We start from the raw sequence: 20,998 nt of genomic DNA, 5'->3' as shown, positions 1-20,998 counted from the left end.
TGTACTAACAGGAGAGTTTTCAGCACTGAAAACCAACGTTGTATGTAAGCCTCCTGATTGTTTCCTTTTTTTTAGTCTAGCCTAAGATTTTACCTCTGAGGATGCAAACTTGCTTTTTTTAGGGAGAAATCACATTGAGCCTGGCAGAAAAAGACTTCTGTTTAACTTGTCTTGATGTTAAAAATCAGTTGTTCTATTGGTTGGTTGTGTCTGTTGAACAAAAATTCATTAAAGTGTCTTGCCCTTCCCTTTCTGGAATAGCACTCATGGGAGTGATAATGTGTGCTCTTTCTTTTCACCCACACACTTGAAACACAAGATTTTGTTTGAGCCACTGGTCTTAGGACACTTGAAGCCTTTGGGATGTGCTTGTGTTTAGCTCATCTAGGCAACTTGTTCAGCAGAAAGAAATAAATCTGGTAGCCTTAAAGTCTTCAGTCTGTCCTTTCTGTGCACTAAGTATTCTTGTATGCTTCGTATACAGAGGAGAAATATGTGAAAGGGAAGCTCAATTCCTATAGGTAGATGTTTAAATATAAATAATTGGATTTCAGTGAATTCTTTCAATATGTTTTGAGTGGTGGATGCTTCCTTCAGGATTTCTAAAATCATTTTTTAACCATCAGATGTAGAAATAGAATCAAACTCCATGAAATTATGCCTCTCATGTTTCGTTCTGAAGATACCATGTGGGCTTTTTGTTAACATTTTATTAAAGGTTATTTTTTCTTTTGTTTCTTTATAACCTAACTGTGGGAGACCACAGGCATCTTGCACCAGCTCTGCCTGGCTTCAGTTTTAATGTTGCTGGACAATTCATTTAATAATCCTCCTCCACCCCTCACTCAGGCTTGTATTGGCGTCTCTGCTTCTCACTGCCTACATACGGGCTTTTGTTACGGTGAAAATGGGCAGCCTTGGATCAAAACTTGAATATCAGGGAGAAAAACAAACAGACAAAACTGAGGGGATAATCAACCACTGACGCAAGACGCTAAATAAACAGGGTTATTGCTATCAAAGAAGCATGAGGGAAACATATATAAGGCTGTGCCCTACCCTGGGCTTCTGTTTCAGTAGAACAGCAGCAGCACGAGGCGAGCAGGACTGCAGGCAGCAGCTGGAGCATTTATATAGAAAATGAATTTGATCCCTAAGTTTGCTATTGAAGATATTGATTATTTAAAAGAAAACAAAAGTTCAGAATGTGCTTTGGTAACAGAAGACCTCTTAACAGACCTTAGTAACACCTAGTTTGCTCCGCTCGGACTTAATTTTATGGATATGGGCGTTTCTTGGCTGTAATGTTCATCTGTAGCAGTGAGCACCACTTGCATTCTCAGGCATATAAGCACTTGAAAAATGAGGGCAATGTAAATTACTTATTTTTTGAGTAGATCAATAGGAGAAATATTGAACAGTTGAGAAATATGCATTTCTGTATGAAGTAAGAAAAATGGTCATTAGTTCTTCTGCAATTCCATTTTCCAGAGGAGAGCTACAGGACCTTTGCGTGCATCTCTTGGGGCTTTCTAGTCATTACATCCCTTGAATGTAGAATTGTTGCCTTGCAGGTAAATTGGTGTTTTGCTGCCCATTGCTTGATGATATTCCTTCTAGTAAGTGGCTCTTGATCAAAAAAAAAAAAAAAAAAAGGAAAAGAAAAAAGCCTTGGATGGCCTGTAAGTAGCTCTAGGGTGGTAAATGTTGGTGGTGAAGGTGGGTGAAGCACATGGCATGGAAGATGAAGGTGAAGGTGGCTCAGAATTGCTGGGTACCTGCAGAGCTCAGTTGCTCTGCTTCAGTGGGCATGCGTTACCACCCCTGCGGGACCAGTGCTCCGTGCAACCCAGCACGGTGCTGCTGTGTGGTGCACCCTCCTAGACCTTCCTGCAGAGAGCTTGCCTTGGAGTTGCTGCTCCTCAGTACGTTTTAAGAGTTTTGCACTAGGTGATGTGAGCCTCGAGCCTTCTAGTAACAGCTGCTTTGTGAATTTTAGTAACAAATCTCCTGAAGAGTAAGGGAAATCGCTTTTAGCAAAAGGCGGACTTTACCTCTTTTTGTTTAAACAGCGAAAAATACAAGAGCAATTACATCTTTTTTGAACAGTCTGAAAATTATCTAAGATGCTACTGGCTCAATTAGCAATTCCCAGCTCTTTTCAGAAGTTCTTAACCTGATTTCCTAAGATTGTGTAACCACATCATCGATTTGTTCACTGGCCCCCCTCCCTTGCAGAGGGAGATGCTCACCTCCTCGCCTTGCACGCTGCAGAAGTGGCCTTCCCGCCTGCCCTGCTCCTGCTGGCTGCATTCTTGGGAATTTATGAGCTGATAAGCAGTGAGTGATGCCAGCCTCTGCTGACATGGGCTATATTTCCTGAAGAGGCAGTGAGATCTCTTGGAAGTTTTGTTGGAGTTGTCAGCACTTGCGCTAAGAAGTCCGAACTTGTGATTAGTTGTCACTAAGCAGCTCGAAGGTGAGAGTGTAGCCTCCTTCCAGGAAGCAAGCAGATCTGGCAAAGCACTATTAAAAAACTCAGACTCGTGGTCTGTGACCTCTCAGCAGCAGCAGCAAAGCTGAGCTGCTCTTTTTGCTTTTTGAGACCATTCAAAAAAAATAAAATAAAATAGATGAAATAGACATAATATGGCCTGCTGGAGAGAACTGGGGTTCAGGAGGAGCGGCAGCAGGACTCTGTCTTGCTCAGCTTATGCAGCGACATTGAACTGGATGAGAATCACTTTGGAGTGTTTAATTTGTTCCAGTATGTATACATGTTCTTTCCCATTATCTCATGTATATTTCAATTAAGCCAGAATACAAAAGACAGAGTAAAGCAGTAAGTTGTTGCTGCCTAAGGTTAGGCAGGAGACTTTTAACTGTGGAAGCATTGTTTTCAAGCTGAAATTATTTTAAGTGAGTTTTCTGGCCAGGGATAGAAACTGTGGAGCTGAAAAAACAAACACACACTGAAAGTTGATTATAATGCTGATGGTTGAGGAGCAGAATGAGAAGCAAATAAGCCTGTGCGTGCTGGCTAGCAATGAAACGCAGGCACTTTGTGGCTTCTAGAAATGCCGAGGGCAGGAGCAAATGGCGTTTAAGGAGTTTGGAGCTGCTGCAGAGTTTGGGAACTTTGTGTCCCCTTGGTGCCCACTCTTTTGCTGACCGTCAGCTGGGAGCAGCACTGCCCCTGCTTGGAGCCGTGCCGAGCTTCGTGCCCCTGATGCTGTCCTCATGGCCAGCCTCAGTTCATCCAAATGTGCCCCACGAGGCTCCTGCCAGCCTACCTGGGAGTTGTATTTTTCTCATTAGCTTCATTTCCAGGCTCTCTGCTTCCTCAGCAGATGGCATTTTTATCTTGTTTTCGGAAAGCCCATATGGCCTAAAAGAGAGAGTATCTCTTTAACTGTAAAACACGACCACCTGTTCGGGTTTTAATGAATGCGGGAGGCACACGTCTTCATACATCTACTTAAAAATAGCTGCTTCGGTTGAATTAAAAAAAAAAAAAAAAAAAAAACACTGATTGTGTGCCAACACTTTGGCTGCTGAAATAATCAATTAATAATTAAGTGGCTAATTTTAGAACCCCCCGGCCTTGCTGTTCCCTTTCTCTTGCTGCACTGAGAGCAGGCAGTGATTGATGGCCCTGCCGGTACGGGGAGGCACGTTGTGCTGGGGCCAGCTGCCAGCGGCCTTACAGCTGTTTGTGGTGATGTTCAGAAGGCAAATGCAACTTCATGGCCCTTCGCAGCAAATGGCCTTGGCTTTTCCTGCTCCAGCTCTCATGCTCAGCATTGCTCCAGCTGCTGACAGGGCCCTCCGCAGGAACCTTCCTGTCCCTGTCACCCTCTGAAGGATAAAATCTGGTGCTCAGAAGGTGTCCTAATGACAGGCCAGCTGGAGGGGAGGCTGAAACTGGGAGCAAAAAGAGGCTTGAGGGGCTTATCTGCTACCTGGCTCCTAATAGAAAGCCCTGCTGGAATCATTTCTGCTCGTTAAAATAACAATCACCACTTAACTGTTTCCTAGCTCCAGGATCAGGTGTGCTGGCCAGGCTGGGAAATGGGTCTGCTTTCGGCTGAGTTTTCCAAGAGGTGGAAGGGAGCGAGATGTTCTCAAGACGATGAAAATGCCCACATAGTAGGGATGCTCTGGGGATTTTGGTTGATAGTAGCAGCAGTTCTGAGGGTTTTCATTTCGGGGGGAAGAAAAAATGGGGGCCTGCGAAGGAACGCTCGGGGTGCGGCACTGCTGGCGTTTCAGCACTCATAGGAGCGGGCATGAGAGCTGCTGAGCTCCCATCACTGCCCGAACCCTGCTGCACCCCATGGAGGAAGCCTGAGGGATGCAGAGAAGGGTCTGGGGGGGGGGGGAGACAGTTGGGAAGTTTTACTGGAGACCTCACTGGTGCTGGAGTGATACGCAGATGCCCAAAGCAAAGAGGAGGACGACTTGCCTGCTCACCACGCTTTGCTGCAGGTTGCTCCTGTAGTCCCCTGTCCTGCTGTGGCCAGCAATTAGCCCAGTAATGCAGGTGGAAAGCTGCATTTGCACTGAAGGCAGCTTCTAGAGCTGTAGCCTGATCAATAGGAATCCAGTTATCTCTCGAACCACGTGGGATTCTGAGACAGCCGGGCGCTGTTTGTATGGCTGAGAGCCCTGCTTTGAAACTCCGTGCAAATACGAAAATAGCTGTGGCTACTGGCATTTAAATGCATCTCCATGCAATCTCTGTGACGATCTGCCACTGGGGGTGTGCTGTTTCAGCGGGAGGAGGGTCAGAGCAGTTTTCAGCTGCTGTCTGGGTGCTGCGAGTTGCCTGCTGAGAAGGGAGGCTTCCTGCTCTGTCTCCATGCACGCATGTGGCCTCCCCTCCCTGAATGTCCAGAACAGCAGGGGATAATTAAATGAAGCCCGACATTAATGATGGCAAGTCAGGGAGGGAGTAGCTTATTAACCTTGCTGAGCTGGAAAGAGTACTGGGTGTCTTTGGGGCTTGGATCTCATGGGGGCTGCTATTCTTGCTTTCACAGAATTTCACAGAATTTCTAGGTTGGAAGAGACCTCAAGGTCATCGAGTCCAACCTCCAACCTAACGCTAACAGCCCTCCACTAAACCATATCCCTAAGCTCTACATCTAAACGTCTTTTGAAGACTTCCAGGGATGGTGACTCCACCACTTCCCTGGGCAGCCTGTTCCAGTGCCTCACAACCCTTTCAGTGAAGAAGTTCTTCCTAACATCCAACCTAAAACTCCCCTGGCTCAACTTAAGCCCATTCCCCCTCGTCCTGTCACCAGGCACATGGGAGAACAGGCCAACCCCCACCTCGCTACAGCCTCCCTTGAGGTACCTAAAAAGAGCGATAAGGTCACCCCTGAGCCTCCTCTTCTCCAGGCTGAACAAGCCCAGCTCCCTCAGCCGCTCCTCGTAGGACTTGTTCTCCAGGCCCCTCACCAGCTTCGTCGCCCTTCTCTGCACCCGCTCAAGCACCTCGATGTCCTTCTTGTAGCAAGCTTGTCCTTTTTCTGTTTTCCTGGGAATTGACACAGTTGTGCAGAAAATAAAGCGTACCACTGATTCTGTTGCAATCCCTTTTATGTGGCTGTGGCACTGCAGCACATCTGCGAATTAAATCTTAAGAAGAATTGGAATCCAGTCTCTGCTCTCTCATTAGCAGAAATGCTAATTCTCTCTTGGTAATAAAGCCAAAAACTAAAGTATCGGGGTTACCCATAAGAAATTCAGGCACTCTTTTCCACTCTGCTGTGAAGCAGTGGACAGGCTGAGTGTGTAGCCTAAGGTTTCTGAACAGTTTTCCAAGAGGGGACAGATTGAGGAAGGAAAGAGGGGGGAGCAGGGAATGAGAACTGGCAATTAGCCTGCCCAGGCATGGTGCCAAGAAGGGAGGCAGGAGCAGCGAGGGTCCTCTTAGCTGCTGCCTTGCATGTGGGCTAAGTGGGGTTTGCAGAACTAAATTTTGGGGCTGTTCTAAGCAGTCTGCTTTTAAATGCTACTTTCCAATAGTGCAGACTATTTACCCTAGGTGAGGTTTCCATGTGGAAACCATTGTCAGGGCTTCCAGCATGAGCTGATTCCCTCTGAGAGGTCCCGTGTGTCCTCCCCAGCGGATGAATTTGACCTCTTCTTTCTCATCCCCAGATCACTGTGTCCACTACTACGACCTCCGCAACACTAAGCAGCCCATCATGGTGTTCAAAGGGCATCGCAAGGCAGTCTCCTATGCAAAATTTGTGAGTGGGGAAGAAATTGTCTCCGCGTAAGTATTTCCTATTAGGTAGGCTAAAAACCTCGTAGCCCTTGGTTTCTGGCAGTCATTGGGGCCCTCGTGCGAGTTCCCCGGTGTGGGTGGGTGTGCACAGTCGCTGCTGTGCTTTTCGGAAGCAGATCGTTGCTTTTTCAAAGATGAAAATAGCAATTCGTTCCTGGTGTCACTTGGCTCTGCTCTGTCTTGTGGAGCTAAAAAGGTTAAGAGGAACGCTGAGGCAAACAGATCCAGTTTCTGACCACAAAGCCCTGAGTTTGGGATGGTGCAAGTGGATGGTCCCCTTCTGAATAACTTGTGTGCAGGGGGTGCTCCTGAGCACAGGTTTGCTGGCAGCCCTGGGGATGTTACCAATGTGCAGTAACAGGGCAGCTGGGGAGTGACAGAAGTGATCAAATAGTATTGCTACATCCCAAGAGGATGTTTGGCCATGGCCTGAAAGCAACTTGGATAGAAGTGCCCCAAAACCACGGGGCTGCCTCAGTTCTAGGTATGTTTTCCTGTATGTAGGAATGAGTGTGTCTATCGGATCACATGGGGAAATTAAATGTGTATTTAAAGTAACTGTTAAATGATTGGGAAAACGCAAGAAACCTTTGGGGTCTGTAGGCTGCCAGGGGTGTGTATCATAGGTGTTACATGTGAATGTATTGCCATCAGAGGGCACCAGGACTGAATCATGGGGTTAGGTCTAGTCCCAGAAAGTAGGCTTGCTGCCTTGTGCTGAGGGGATGGTTATCTACCCCAGTTCTGTCCTCGGTTTGCATGTAGCTTGCTCAAGCAGTCTGGAGCCAAAGCAGAGCGCTTTTTTAAGGTGTTTGTGTGAGCATCCAGACTGCTGGTGAATTATGCTGATGTGAGCAGTGTGATGGAAGATTCCCTGGTGATTTCTAGTGCTGCTTACCAGTTCCTCTCTTCTTAATTCTATTAGCATTATAGCTCTTTGTAAGGGTGCTAATTCGTACCTGGAACACAGAGCAAATTAAATTGAACGCTTTGAACCAAATCTGACTAAGAAGAAAGCATTTAATAGGGATGTAAGGAACTTGGGAATGTTTTACAGCCGTGATCAAGTGGAGCATCGTATGTGTGATGCTTCAGGACAAAATGGCACTTTCCTGCTTGAGAATGGCTATCCCTGAGTCCTGGGAGGAATAGAAATAGGGCTGTCAGACGTGGACAGGGAACTAACTGCAGGGCTCACCTATCTTTGTGTGTGAACAGCAAGAAATGGTGGGGAGAGTAGATTTTTCATGTCTTAATTTTGCAAACTGGGCAGTCGGCAGTAGTGACTCCCAAAAACAAAGCACTAATCCCTTTTAAGGGGGGAAAAAAAAAGTATGTTCATATTCTCTAAATTTTTTAACTAAAGCTGTTTTATAGATTGCATTGATTTACTGTGCTTTATAGAGTTAGGTTTTGACCTCAGGGATGTTCAGAACTGCCTGGTATTTAGCACAACACGCTGATTGCAGTGCTCATTTACAGAGAGGCAGATTTAACAGAGCAGCACATCCATGATGTTTTTTTTGGAGAGGGTATGAAACCAGAAGAGCAGTGTAATAGCAGAGGGATCAGTGGCCTTTTCCCGTCCTTGTGGTACAGTGGCAGGTAACTGTCATCTTACATGGCACACTTGTCCGAAGCAATGAAAACATGGCTAGGGCTTGATGAGAAATTGTTAACAGGAAGAGCATTCCATTAGTTAATAGGTTAAGTGTTTTTATTTTAACAGGGAGATCTAGAATATAACGTGGAGGTTAAGTGCCTATGTACGTAAGGTCTTCTTGATGGGTTAGCTGAGAGCACGAGCTATCACAGGAACCTGACAGCTTGTAGACCAGGGATTTTCTTTCACTGCTTCACTCTGTTTTCAGAAGTGTTTAGTTTCCAAGCAACTCTGAAGCTTTAAAAAGCAGTGCTTTAAAAATAATATTGCTATCCTAATAGCAAAGAAAGCTTGTCCCTCTACCTCTGGGCAAAAAAAGAAAAAGTGGTATATATCTTTTTCCCCTTTCAATGTTTTGCTGTGGTGGTAGTACAAGAGAAGGGAAGGGAGCTGCAGCATAGGGCAGCAATGGATGTGGAACAATCAGACAGAAACCAAATACCCTGTTTTAGGGTGCCCCCAGTCAAGACCTGGGACCAGGATTGCACTTCTGCTCGAGTCATAGTATTAGAGATAAAGTTCATACCTTTGTTGTGATCTGACCTCGTGCTATTATTACAAATGACTAACAAATCTTGCTGCAGCTCCCTTATCACTCCTTTGTCATTCCAGCTGTCATTGAGGGCTGAGATAAGGTTTTTGCAGTAGAGCACGAGGTGCATCTCTCTCTTGTGCTATGTTTTTAGGCAAATGTGACATTGGTACAGGACTAATGTCAGGAATATTTGATGGATATTGTTGTTTTTTTCTTTCAGCTTCTAATACTTGGAAAGCAGAAAGGTTGGGTAACACAACCTGTACCTGCCTCCCCTCTCTCCCACCTCAGCAGGATGACAGGTCCTACTCCCAATCCCTTTCAAATTTCAGATTAGAACAGCTCTCTTTTTCTCAAGAGTAGGTTAGCTGGACTCTGGTCCCCACCACATCAGCACTTCTAGATGTCCTGTGGATTGCATCCCTGTAAGTCAGGGAGTGTAAGAATATCCAAAGGTGGCATTTGCTGGAGAATTACCTCCTGGGAGGTGAAAGGCTCGAGTTCTCTTGGATTTGGGGAGACAAATTAATCCTGTATCTCTCTCAGAAACCGAGGTCTTCCTAGTTTTGCTGAGCTCTGCCAGGTGTAGAAGACTACCCACACCTCCCTTCTTTTGCCAAAAGGGAAGTGTTTGCTTATGGTAAACAGAAAAACATTTTGAAGGCAGGTATGTCTGCATGTGGGGGAGCAAAGTAAAACATTGATTTTGATTTTATCCCAGCAGAGTTGTGTATTTTTAAAAGTAATATTTAGCTTCGCTGTCAAGGTGAAAACAGTGAAAGTTTGAGATTTGTATCCAGGCAGTCCCCAGATGCTGGGCAGGAGGAGAACATCCTGCTTTCAGGGCAGCTGGAGGGGAGGAGACTGCTTCCTACCTTGAGTGCTGTAAAGGCATGAATGAGAGTTGGAGCAAGCAGGCAGAAAGGAACAGCCTTTGCCTATTCTGTAGAGGTTACATTAAAAAAAAGTGTCCTGGATCTGCAAGGATTTGGAGGAGGCGGTGAAGGACCACAGGCTATGTACAGTCCAGTGGAGAATTCTGCAATTGATTGGAGAAAAGGAGAGTAATAGGAATTTTTTTTATTCAAACATGTAATGCATTTTGATGGTCTTTTAAAATGATGTGATCCTTTTCCAAGTTCAAGCTGGGTTGCATGTGATTGAAAGTGAAATAAATCTCACTGAGTGCACCAAGACTTCCTACACTTCCATTGCAAGCAGAGTGTTAAGGAGCAGCGTTTCAAGTGAGCATTACCTGCCATATGGCAGCAGTGTGACTTTAAGTGTTGTTTTCAGGTCAACAGACAGTCAGCTGAAGCTCTGGAACGTAGGGAAACCTCACTGTTTGCGCTCCTTCAAGGGTCACATCAACGAGAAGAATTTTGTAGGGCTGGCATCCAATGGGGACTACATTGCCTGTGGTGAGTAGAGCAGCCACCCTGACACGTGTTAGAGTGACTCCTTGGAGCTCCTGCCTCTCTGTTTGCAAAGCATACCAGCAAGGTACCACATAGCTGCATGGACCTCTTAATTAGAGGATCGGTCTGAGCTTCCATCCTCCTCTTCCCTCATGAGGAATGGTGTAAGGAGCCTGATTTAAGGAGTTATGAACTTAGTTTCCTCTCATTAAAGATGAGGTCTTTGTATATGGTGATTCGGGTTTGCTGTCACCAAAAGCTCATTGCTGATGCAGTTGCTGTTGATAGTGTTTGTCTTTAAAGTTTATCAACTGACACATCCTCCTGTATCTTTCTAAGAAAGGTCAGTAGCCTGGACCACACAAGCAGTCACATTCTTGTCACTTCGTACAGCATTCTGCATGGTGAAGCAATGACACCCTCAGTGTGAACAGCTTCCAGAAGACTAAATCACCCTTAAGCAGTTACTCCTTTGAAAGCTTGTGTCTTTGCCACTTACGTCAGGCTGTTGAAACTCTGCAAATCCTCAAGTCTTGGTGGAAGAGCAATGGCATGCTGAGCCCTGTGGGATGGCTGCTCCAGTGCAGCAGGGAGGAGGACCTTAGCTTGTGTGTTCTCTGATCTCTCCACAGCTTGCAAGGCAGAAATTGGGATGGATTTCTAAACAAAGTCTTCACACTGTGTAGTTTCTCTTACTTAAACCTCCATAGACCAAGCTGTCATATTTGATTACTGCAAGCAAAACTGACAGTGCTACCTGCCTCATGGCTGTAACGCCAAGCAGGCATTCCACGTGCTAGTGTAGATGCACTGCTCGGATTGCTGGGTCCTAAGGAAGTTCTGGAGTAAGGTTGGGGTCCTGGATATTTTACAGTTGTCTTGTAATAAAGCCTGGCTCTGCTTTAAGCACTGTGAAAGTTTGCTGTGGAGCATGCCAAGTTGCTAAGGCACCATGAGCACAATGATAACTACTAGGAGGAAGTGTTACATCTTTAAACAACAGAAGAGCTAAGAAGCCTTATTTTTGTGCCTCTTTGCAGAATGTAATCTTGCATATTTACTTTTTATTTCCAGGAAGTGAAAATAATTCCCTTTACCTATACTATAAGGGCCTCTCAAAGACACTGCTGACGTTCAAGTTTGATACGGTCAAGAGCGTCCTGGACAAGGACAGGAAGGAAGATGACACCAATGAGTTTGTGAGTGCTGTCTGCTGGAGGGCGCTTCCAGATGGGGTAAGCTTCCTGCTCGTTCGGCTGGCTGGGTGCTAAAGGGATGCCTCCTGCTTGCTTTGACACCGCTGAGGATTTGACTGCATTTGGTGTTTCCCTGTTCATGGATAGTACAGACCAGTGTAAGAAAGTCAAGAGCTGCAGGGTAACTGAAGCACTGTGGACTGGGGGGAGGGAATGTTGGGGGACAAGAGATTGCTGTGGTCTAAATTCTTCTACCTCTGTGTCTGAATTTATTTTCTTCTGTATCTGAAACCCCCAAAGCAGAAGTGTGTTTCTGACATGCAATTTGTTTGTGTGTTGTGCAGCAGTTTTGTTGCTTTAACATTTACAGATACTGCGCACCTTTATTTAAATGTTACACTGTCCACATGGGCTTGCTCATTGAAATACATGCCGCATGTTTAGATATGTAAAGATGTAAAAGGTGAGCCCAGGCTGCAGTTACCTCAGTGACAGGCAATTCATATATATAAGGCATGTACTGATGCTGCAAGCAGACCTGAATCCACTGCTGTGAGTGTTCTTCAGGTGTGGGGCTGCTTTGGAGGCCAAGAATGCTGCTTGTAAATTTTGAGTCTCTTTGAAAACCTTGTGTAAAAAAAAACCTTGAGCAAGTGACTCTCTCGTATGTGTTTGAAGATCAGATATTTAACTGGTTTGCTGGGAGGAGGAGGAGAGGAGCTCATCCTAAATGCAGTCTTATCAAGCAGCTAAAATGGAATGTTGCCTAATTGATGTCCTGAGACATTGCATTCACAAAGATAACATTTCGGAAGGGTAACATCTACCAATCTGTTTCAGTATGAAGAAACTGCCCCCACAACTGTGATTCAGTTCTAACTGTCACGAATGTCAGATGAAAGCTTCTGAGCAAAGAAAAAATAAAAATAAACAAAGATCAAGCATCTGAAATAATAGATCGCACTTGCAATTGAAAATTGAAAAGTGGGGTGTTTCAGTTGGAGCAGTGGGCACGAGAGTAAATGATGTAGGGTCACTGTTTTTCTGGCTGGGGATTTCATATATACAGATGGCACATCTCAGATGAAGAGCGACTATTGGAAGTCGTGTAATTTTGTTTCTGCTGGATAAAAATGTGCTGTGGGAACCTGGGTCCACATACGCCCTTTCTTTAACTTTCTTTACTACAGTGTTTTTCTGTTGGGTTGTCCTGCTGACTTCCTGTCCAGCTTTCCTTCAGACCACACGATAATTGTGGTCTCACCCCTTGCATTATTTCTGTTGCTGCCCGCTCCTTACCGGGCTTATTGTGCTTTACAAACCTGCTGTTCAAACCACTGGGAAACTTCTGAGCAGTCACCAAGGGCTGTCAAACAATTCTTCATAACTAAAAATGAAAAAATATGTGCAATGAAAATGTAAGAATTCAAAACCATAACAGGTCAGGAACAGTTAAATCAGGCCCACAAAGATTGCACCAAATAACATTCAAGTTTTCCCTTGTTAAGCAGCATTCAGAATCTGTCACCACTCTGATTTTTTTTTCCTATCACTCCTCCGCTTTTCCCTGGGCTACTTTCAAATTAGTGTTTCTCCCATGGTAGCCTTGGTACCTGGCTTCAGTTTGTAATGAAAACAGCAAAAAGCTGCCTGTGATCTGAGAGCCACTGACTGAGCATTTTGCTTTGCATGTCTGCAGTGCGTGTCATCCTGCTTTACATCGCAAGCAAGCAGTCACGCTTGCTTTTGCCAAGAAGCCTTCATGTTTCCTTGTACCATCCCTCCAGCCTCCCCAAGACGTGAAGTGCTCTTCAGCGACGCGCCCGCACACTTCTCCTCCCTCTTGTAAGGGTGTAGTGGTCCTCTCAGGTCTAATTGAGACTTTGCTCATGTTCTTTGGAAATTAAATTACTGCACAGCCAAAGGTCACTTATATCCGCAAAGTCTTGCTCAAATGATGGAACTTTTATTCTCCTTTTTGATAACGTTTCTTAAATTGACAAGATCCTCAAATGAGCTGCGTATGTATGGGCTCCCTAAAAGCCGGCGTGTTTTTTAATGATGCTCGGATGAGAGAAGTCCTTTGCCTTGCAGTGCTGTCAGCATGTTTGGGAATTGGCAAACTTACAGCCTATTTCTAGCTTAATTGCAGACTTTGATCCTGAGTGAGTCACCCGGCCTTAGTTTCCTCATTACAAGAGCTACCACACCTACTCTTACTGCTGGGGGTGGTCATGCTGGTTCTGCTGGAGGATACCTATGTCGAAGTGCAGAGCTCAGCACAGGCTAGGGAGCCTGCCAAAGAGCTGTAGCAAACGCTGTGGGTAAGCTTTGTGCTGGTCTCTGTGCCTTGTTGGGCCAGTTCAACACCATCTTGCTCATCTCCACAGCAGTGGTCACTGTGCAGTAACTTTGGTTTGCAAATGGGAGTCTTTCAGGCAGGGGGCTGCGGGTGTAGCGTGCCAGCTTTTCCCCAGGACACCCCAGCGGAGCAGACTCTTCTGTTTCCCCATGGCGGTGCTCTCAAGGATTGTTCTTTAATTAACCTTTTGAGATGAGTAAGTTTCAGATCTGTCAGTTATCTTGGGAAGCAGAAGTACATGTGCTCCATTTCACGCACTTAAGTGCAAAATCTTGGATCCTAATTAAAACTTAAACCAGAACTTTCAGATGAAATGTCATTGATTCTTTCTTAAATCTATTTTTGTATAATTCAAGCTTTTTCCTTTCTCCTGAGCCAAAGTCAAGCTGTGCCAGCAGTCCTTGCCAGAATCCACTGTTGTTTCCCCCTCTCTTGGTCTTCCCCTGCTTAGGATGATGCAGAGACCTTTCTACTCTAGCTGTGGCTTCTCCAGCTGTGGAGGTACAGGCAGTGTGTTTTTTCCACATGTTGAAGCTGTATTGAGTTAGAGAAACTGTTCTTTGTAAGCGCTTATTAGCTTTTTGCGTAAGGCTTATTTATTTTTCAACTCTTACAGTTAAGTAATTTTTAGAAATGAGCACTAGCTTGTAGGGTAGTATTTGTTAGACTATTCAAAGAGAAATGTTTCAGCATGTACTTCAGGGAGCAAGCCTTTGTGCTTCTTTTGATGCTGCATTTTGGACAACGGTAAACGGGGCTATATTATTTTTTTAAGGCACTCATTAGTATTTTGTGGGTAATGCCATTTGTCGCTTCTTTTTCCTCTTTGAAAATTAGAGAAGGCTTCAGGAAATTGTTGGCCAAAGTGACCTGCTAATATGAGTTGGTAAGTTAGAAGCAGGATCAGAGACACATTTCAGAATCCCCCCAGAACCAAATCTTTGTTTCACAAGTCAAGTTTTTTTTTAATATACCTGTCATCCCTTATTTCTGGCACCTCAGCAAGACTTACCTAACTTGATTTGAAACCCAAATCTGGTCTTGAGATGGCTGCATACATTCTTCTATTTTGTTAGCATCTAAGCAGACTAAAGACATGATGTTCTCTTCCATAAAGGGGACACCTTTTGTTTGGACCCGGTTTGCCATATTCCAGAGTCCAAGATGTGAATCGCACATCTCTTCAATTGTTGTATGTCAAATAGCCCCTTTCCCAGTCATGGTTAGCATTTCTCAGAAAGAAGCTGTCAAAAGAGAAACCAATGCTGAACCTGCTCCCAGGACAGCAAAAAGGTATTACTGCTGAACACAGAAGCAATTTGATTATGTAGATTAAGCGTGGCTCAATCTATCATAATCGCTGTAAAGACTCCATTTAATTTTGTACCTGTTTGCATGAGTATTCATTACTGCTGATAAGCAGGTTAGCTGGGGAAAGATTTCTCAAGCTGAAATGTCAAGGTTTCGATACGAGTAAGGAGATAAAGCTAAGAGCAGGAAAATGCTATGTAAATTAGCTTAGGTAAAGCCTTACTTATTTGTGTGTGTATGTATAAAATATACATATGTTTCGTCTTTTAGAGGGGTAAGGAAGGGGATGCATTGAGAGCAGTGCTGCAGACTGTCCAAGGTACCTAGCTCTAATGAGAGGGTCGGGGGCTGTGTGCTGGGAGGACTGCAGCAGGGGGAAGAGCAGGGGCACGGCAGCGCTGTGCAACCATCTGCTTTGCATGACATGGGAGGTGCTGGTGTGCATTTCCTCACCTTGCTGGCACTCCACAACAGTCAGCTCAATTTAGAGGAGTCTGGAAACAACTGTCCAGCCACCAGTGCAAGAAGCAGGCTGTGGGACTTTGGGGCTTCAGGCTGCCTTTAGGCACTCATGTGACAGAGATCTTCATAACTAGTCTTACATCTCCGAACTAACCTTCATTAATCTTTGAAGATGGAAATATTCCCTTCAGGTAGGTTTTTGGTGCAGCTCTTTGGAAAGCAAGCTTTTCCTCTGTTTGTTTTTTTCAACTCCCCTCAACGCTCAGCTTTGTTTCTTAATGATGTCTGGCTTGAATTCTTTAAATAGAAACCTGTAATTATTTCACAATAAGCTGGTCATTTAATAGGGCTGTAATCTTGTTCAGTGATGAAAAGTAGCCATCCTTTGTTTCCCAGTAGCCTAATAAATGGTACGCAGCATACACATGAGCTAGCGTGGATTCTGATAATTTACAATCAGCAAATTGGCTCCCTTCACTGGATTTAATTTAGCCAATACAAATTATTTCGGGAAGTGATTCATTGCCATTTTAAAGCACTAATAAATTTGGATGACTTATGAACGTTAGAAATGAAACCTCCTTTGTCATTCCCAAATAACCAAATTGCTTATTCAGTGACATTCCTGAGTAACTTGTATCGAGTGCAACTACGTCCCTTGTAACTTGAAATTTTCAATGGGATTGGGGGGGAGAACAGGAGGAACACTTCATATTTTTGAGCTTCTTTGCTGCTGAAAAGTTTAAGGTCTCAAAACTGCCCAGAATTTTGACTTATGTCTTTGGCTCAGGTTTGCTTATTTTCAGAGCATCCTCAGCTAGTTGTTCAGATAGCAGTGAAGCTTCAGATTACTGAAGTGTATCTATCATAGGGGAGAGAAGAAAGCCTGCATGAAGTGGTCAAACCCAGACCATCCTTTGCCTCCTTCTGGTCCAGGTGGCTGCGCAGGCAGCAGTGGGAGCGTGTCCCTGGAGGGGACCTGATGTTTTCTGCTTCATCTTTTCTTGCTTGAAGCAGGGCCCGACTTAGGTTCCTTGGAAGCTGGCCCCGGCATTCCTGAGCAGCATCTCCCAAAGTGGTGTTCTTGCAGGTTATTCTCTGGTGTGGCATTGCAGTGTCCTGGAAATGCAGTAGTTTTCCCTTGTGACTGATACACACAGCAGTTTATGGCAAGCTGAGAATGATCGGCTTTTAAGAAAGCGAGGAGACGTAGCTTTGATCAGATTTATTCTTTTTTTTTTCCTCTCCCCCTCCTAAAAATCTTCAAAGATTTTCTTCCCTCTGGTGGAACTTGCCTAAGCCCCGTAGCGTGCATGCTGTGAAGCTGGAAGCTGTGTGATAGCTTCCCGCTCCTCTCTAAATGCCCTCTTCTCTCTGGCCTTTGGCTGTGCTTTAAACAAGACATTTTTGGCTTTTTTACTTAGCTGCTTCACACTTTCCAGCCTTAGAAGGGAAATAAAACATATTTACAATCTATCTTTTTCATGTCTTTTCCTCCTTTTATTTGCTTGGGAATCTCGGATCTTCAGTGGCAGCTAGAATATTGCAAGATAACATCAGGCATGCTTGAGGTTTTCTTCCAAATCTTACCTTATTACTTATGCATACCAACATACACAGTGTATTTTGTTTTGTATGCCACTTGAAAACTATTGTTGTGTGCAGAATAGTTTCTACCTTAGACATTAAAAAAAAGTCAGTAGTTCAGTATGCGTGCTCCTTTGTTTTGAACATGTCCATATTCTTTTATACCCACATCTCTTCAAACACTCATTCTGGGGCTTTGGTTTGTTTGGCCAAAGAGAATTAATTAAAAAAAAAAAGTTACTCTATAACAGTGTTTTACTCCTCATCACAACCCTGGAAGTCCAACTGCAGAGAACTTCTTGGGGAAAAACATCCTCTATTATTAGTGGTTCGTGCATTATATTGAAACTTCAGTGTTTTGACACTTCAGTCCGTGTGAAAGACCATCTTGGTAATGTGATTATGCAAATTATAGGCTTTAGGAGAAAGTGTTTAAGTTGGACTCTTTCATACAAGAAGACAAATATTGGTAAATGCTCTTTCATTACCACTTTTCCCCGGCTGCAGGGTGCCCTCTGAGCTCCCTCCCAGCATGGGGGCGAGCACCAGGGACAGGGCTGAAGGGTGTCAGGCACTGCCCCTAGCACTGGCTTCTGTGCGCTCATCATGTCTGCTGAGGGGCATTTGGGGGCAGAAAAAGATGCCTCGCCTCCCCTATTTTGCTGTTTCAGGGCTCGACACGGCATGACAGCAGGTAGCTGGTACATAATGCATATGTTAACTCTTCCTTTTCTAGATGCAGAGCAGCCTGTGCGAGCAGAGGGGATGAGGCTGTCGCCTTTGTTCAGCCCTGGAAGTTCAGGTCCCCTGTGGTACTGCAGCAGTCTGATATCATTCTAGCTTCTATTTTAAGAATAGCCTTTCCAAGAAGTGTAGGTGGTTCTTTTTTTTTCATTTGTTAGTTTTAAGTTTACATTTACAAACTCAATTTCTCTCTCCTCCTGCAAGGTGAGGTGTGTATCTTTTTTCCTGCATAAGTCACAGAAAATTGCCACGGGGGTGATGTTTTTTAGAAGTGAAGAAAGATCAAAGTTGCACATACCGCTTGAATGAAGGCAGTACTTACATTCAGACTTCCGTAGCTGATATTTGCTTACCAACGCATCTCTCCTAGTGCCGGGAGAAGCGTGATGCAGATGGGACTGACGTCTTCCTTCTTGGAGTCATCTCCTTCCTAGAGCAAGTGAATGACACGGTGGTCAGCATAACTCTGAGTACTGTTGACACTACAGCTCAGTAGCTGATCCCGGCGGTGCAGCTGTATGGATAATGGATTGCAGTTCACTCCACTGTAAGCAGAGGTCCACGCAGGTTCTTGTTGTTTCCTAGGTTTTAAGAAAATAGCAGTACCCCCACACAATCAGAAATTGCGTTGGTATGGTACATGCTGTGAGCTGGGGGCGCAAAGTCTCTGCAGCTGTCATTAAACTTGTAAGTGGCTGTGTTTCTCCCCTGTTGGGACTCTGCTGCTTTAGTAACCATCAATTCATTATAAAGGTCTGAGTTGTATAATGGATGAACCCAAGTCAGGAATGCACCTGGAACCTTGACTTCATTCCCAGCTCCATCCTTTGTTCCCCGTTGTACCATACAAGCTGAGGAGCAGCAGTATGTATTGTGGGGCCCTTCACGTATGCTGTATCCCCAACAGGACCAGTTAATAGAAAATTGCTTGTATTATGGTAATGCTCAGGGACACCCTTATGTATTCTGTGGAGGGCAAATAAGAGATTTGTATTCAGGGAGCATTTGCTTATCAAATTAAACTTTGGTATAATTTTTCCTCCCCCATCAAACCTCTGCAGTGCTGCTGTTGGACCCTTGGACTGAACTCTGATACATGTCCTGCTGGGCTGTAAAGATGCTGAATCAAACAATTAATTAGGTTGTTATAAGGTTTACATATATTTTTTTTTTTCAGATGAAGCCTAGAAACCTGCTTACTGTGAATTGTCAGCTCCTCTTTTCCGTTTGTTCTTGATGTCTTTGTGAGAGAGCTCAGCCTCGTTTTTTCATCCTCTGTAGTATGAGGCTTTACAGGGGGCAGGCTTGCTCTCTCTTCCCCCAGAACTCATAGCCTTTGGATAGGAAGGCCTATTTCTAATATTTCTTCCACCCCATTCCCCAAATAACACTGCTGCCCCCTTCTTGTCCCTGCACAGGGGGCTTTGCTCCAAGACACTGCAAGCAGTAAGTCCTTGCAAGAAACAAGCAAGGTTTGCAGGTACTGGAGTCTGCTTCTGTTGCCTGATCTCAAACGCCAACAAAAGGTGGTCTCTTCTGGATTAGTCACAAAGACTACACAAGCAGCCTCTGCTATCCTGTCCCCTGATAAGTTCATCTGGCTTTGCTTGTGGTTTCGTTTTTTTTTTTGAAGTGCCATCTATCTGCTGACATCTCTGGTTGGAACAAAGGAGCCTGTGAGATGAGCTCTGGCTACGTGAAGCTACTCAGGGAGCTAGGCAGTACTTGGTTTGTCGTTTATGAAGTAGATGAAGGGGCTGTTTAAGATGGAAATGTGAGGGTAAAAATACATCTCACCACTTTGTGCTGAAGAAGGAGCCTGGTTTCAGAGGAGTAAGAGCGATGCAGGTTTCAGGAAGCCATTGGTATCAGGCTCACCATCACCCAAAAGTCATCTTCAGTGGAGCAGCACAATTCCCACACTGAGGATATCTGGAACGCTCACTGCTGATGTTCTGCTGTCACTGCTGCTTGAAGGTGGTTTTATAACCTCATCCCCTTTTAAAAAAAAAAAAAAAAGTGACTGCTTCAATTACCGTCAAAGCAACCTCTCAATATTTTTTTCTCATTTTCTGGTGCACCTCCTGACGGCGAGTTCTGCAAGGCCACCACCATTCAGGAGTTGTGGTTCATGAGCTGCATCAACCTTGTGCTCTGGTGCTCCTAATTAAGCAGTTTTACTGGCAAGGATTTAATGTTTTACAGAGTCTAAATGAAGTGGAAAAAATATGAACTGATTTTTTTTCTTTCCAGCACAAGATTTTGATCAGATAATTTAACCTCTGGGTGAAATGGAAGTAGAAGCATTTATGCACAGGTCTGCAAAAGCTTTGCTTTATGCAGGTCTCTACATTAACAGTTCTTGGCTTTGGAGTAATCCTTCTGGAGGCTTCCTTATGCTTTCTGCACTTCCATTATCAATAGCAAAATGCCAGAGCATCCTGAAACCCCATAACTTGTGACCAGTTTAACATCAATTGCATTGCTTGTTAGTAAGGCAAGAATTTCAGCTTTTGTCGCGCTGCTTTTCTATCAGCAAAAAAGATTTGTCTCTTTAACCTAGTTAAACTACCCCAGGCTTCTCAGTGTTGTCATGACCTCCTAACCAAGGCCAGATGAGCTAGCTACCTGCACGCAGTCAGCTGGAATCAAAACTACCTGGGTATGTAATTAGGACGTGATTATTTTCTGTTGAATACCTACAGTTATAACAATCAGCCCTGCCTAAGGAAGGGAATCCGGTATGGCTTGAAAATGATGTTTTACAATTTAATGGGTACCTCCTGGCCAGGAGTGGTGCTGGTGGTGTTGCTCGTGCAGCTGCGCAGCGGGGTTTGCCTTCGCACAAGGCTCCGCGAGGGAAGCAGTGCCTCAAACAGCAACACCTCTTTCATGCTGTTGTGTATCAGAATCGCTTCCTGAACTTTTATTTGGTTGCTAAAGCTGTAGGAAAGTAAGCTGTGCAATGCAATAGTGGATTTTCTAGATTTACTTCATATGTCTGAAGTGAATATTAAGCTGAGCAGAGAGGCGCAGACAGATGAGACAACTGCATTGTTTTCCACTTATTTATAATAATGAGAGATACTGGAGGGAAGATAAGCAGTATTACATATACTGGGAGGAAAGATTGGTTCAGATCCATTAAAGAAAAAAAGCTGCTTTTACCTGTAATCTGTAGATAGTGTTACAAATTAATTGCAGCAGGAGAAACCACACCCCTCCTCACTGGCAGAGACTCAGCATCCTTATCCTTGGTCAAGCCTCCAAAGCAAGCATACATGAATATTTTTTCTTCCTAGTTTCTTGGTTGATCAATTCGATTGAGCAATTGTTGCCTTTCTCTTCCAAGACAGACTTCTTTACAAAGCAGGCTGATTGGGACAAGTTTGTTCTCCAGACCACCCACTAATGGAAAG

General features: G+C 44.5%; 1 protein-coding gene across 1 annotated transcript in view; it reads left to right on the top strand.

Annotated features, from left to right (window-relative positions):
• COP1 (COP1 E3 ubiquitin ligase) overlaps positions 1-20,998 on the top strand; it is a 126,610-nt gene that overhangs the window by 83,951 nt on the left and 21,661 nt on the right. Inside the window, 3 exon segments of the mRNA XM_084290703.1 lie at positions 6,172-6,289; positions 9,796-9,920; positions 10,992-11,152. Of these exon segments, the coding sequence (XP_084146829.1) occupies positions 6,172-6,289; positions 9,796-9,920; positions 10,992-11,152 (404 nt within the window).

This window comes from Netta rufina (assembly GCF_964035555.1).
Source record: "Netta rufina genome assembly, chromosome: 8".
Classification (NCBI taxonomy): domain Eukaryota; kingdom Metazoa; phylum Chordata; class Aves; order Anseriformes; family Anatidae; genus Netta; species Netta rufina.
The sequence above is the reverse complement of the archived record's forward strand: the minus strand, read 5'-3'. Positions and strand labels throughout refer to the sequence as shown.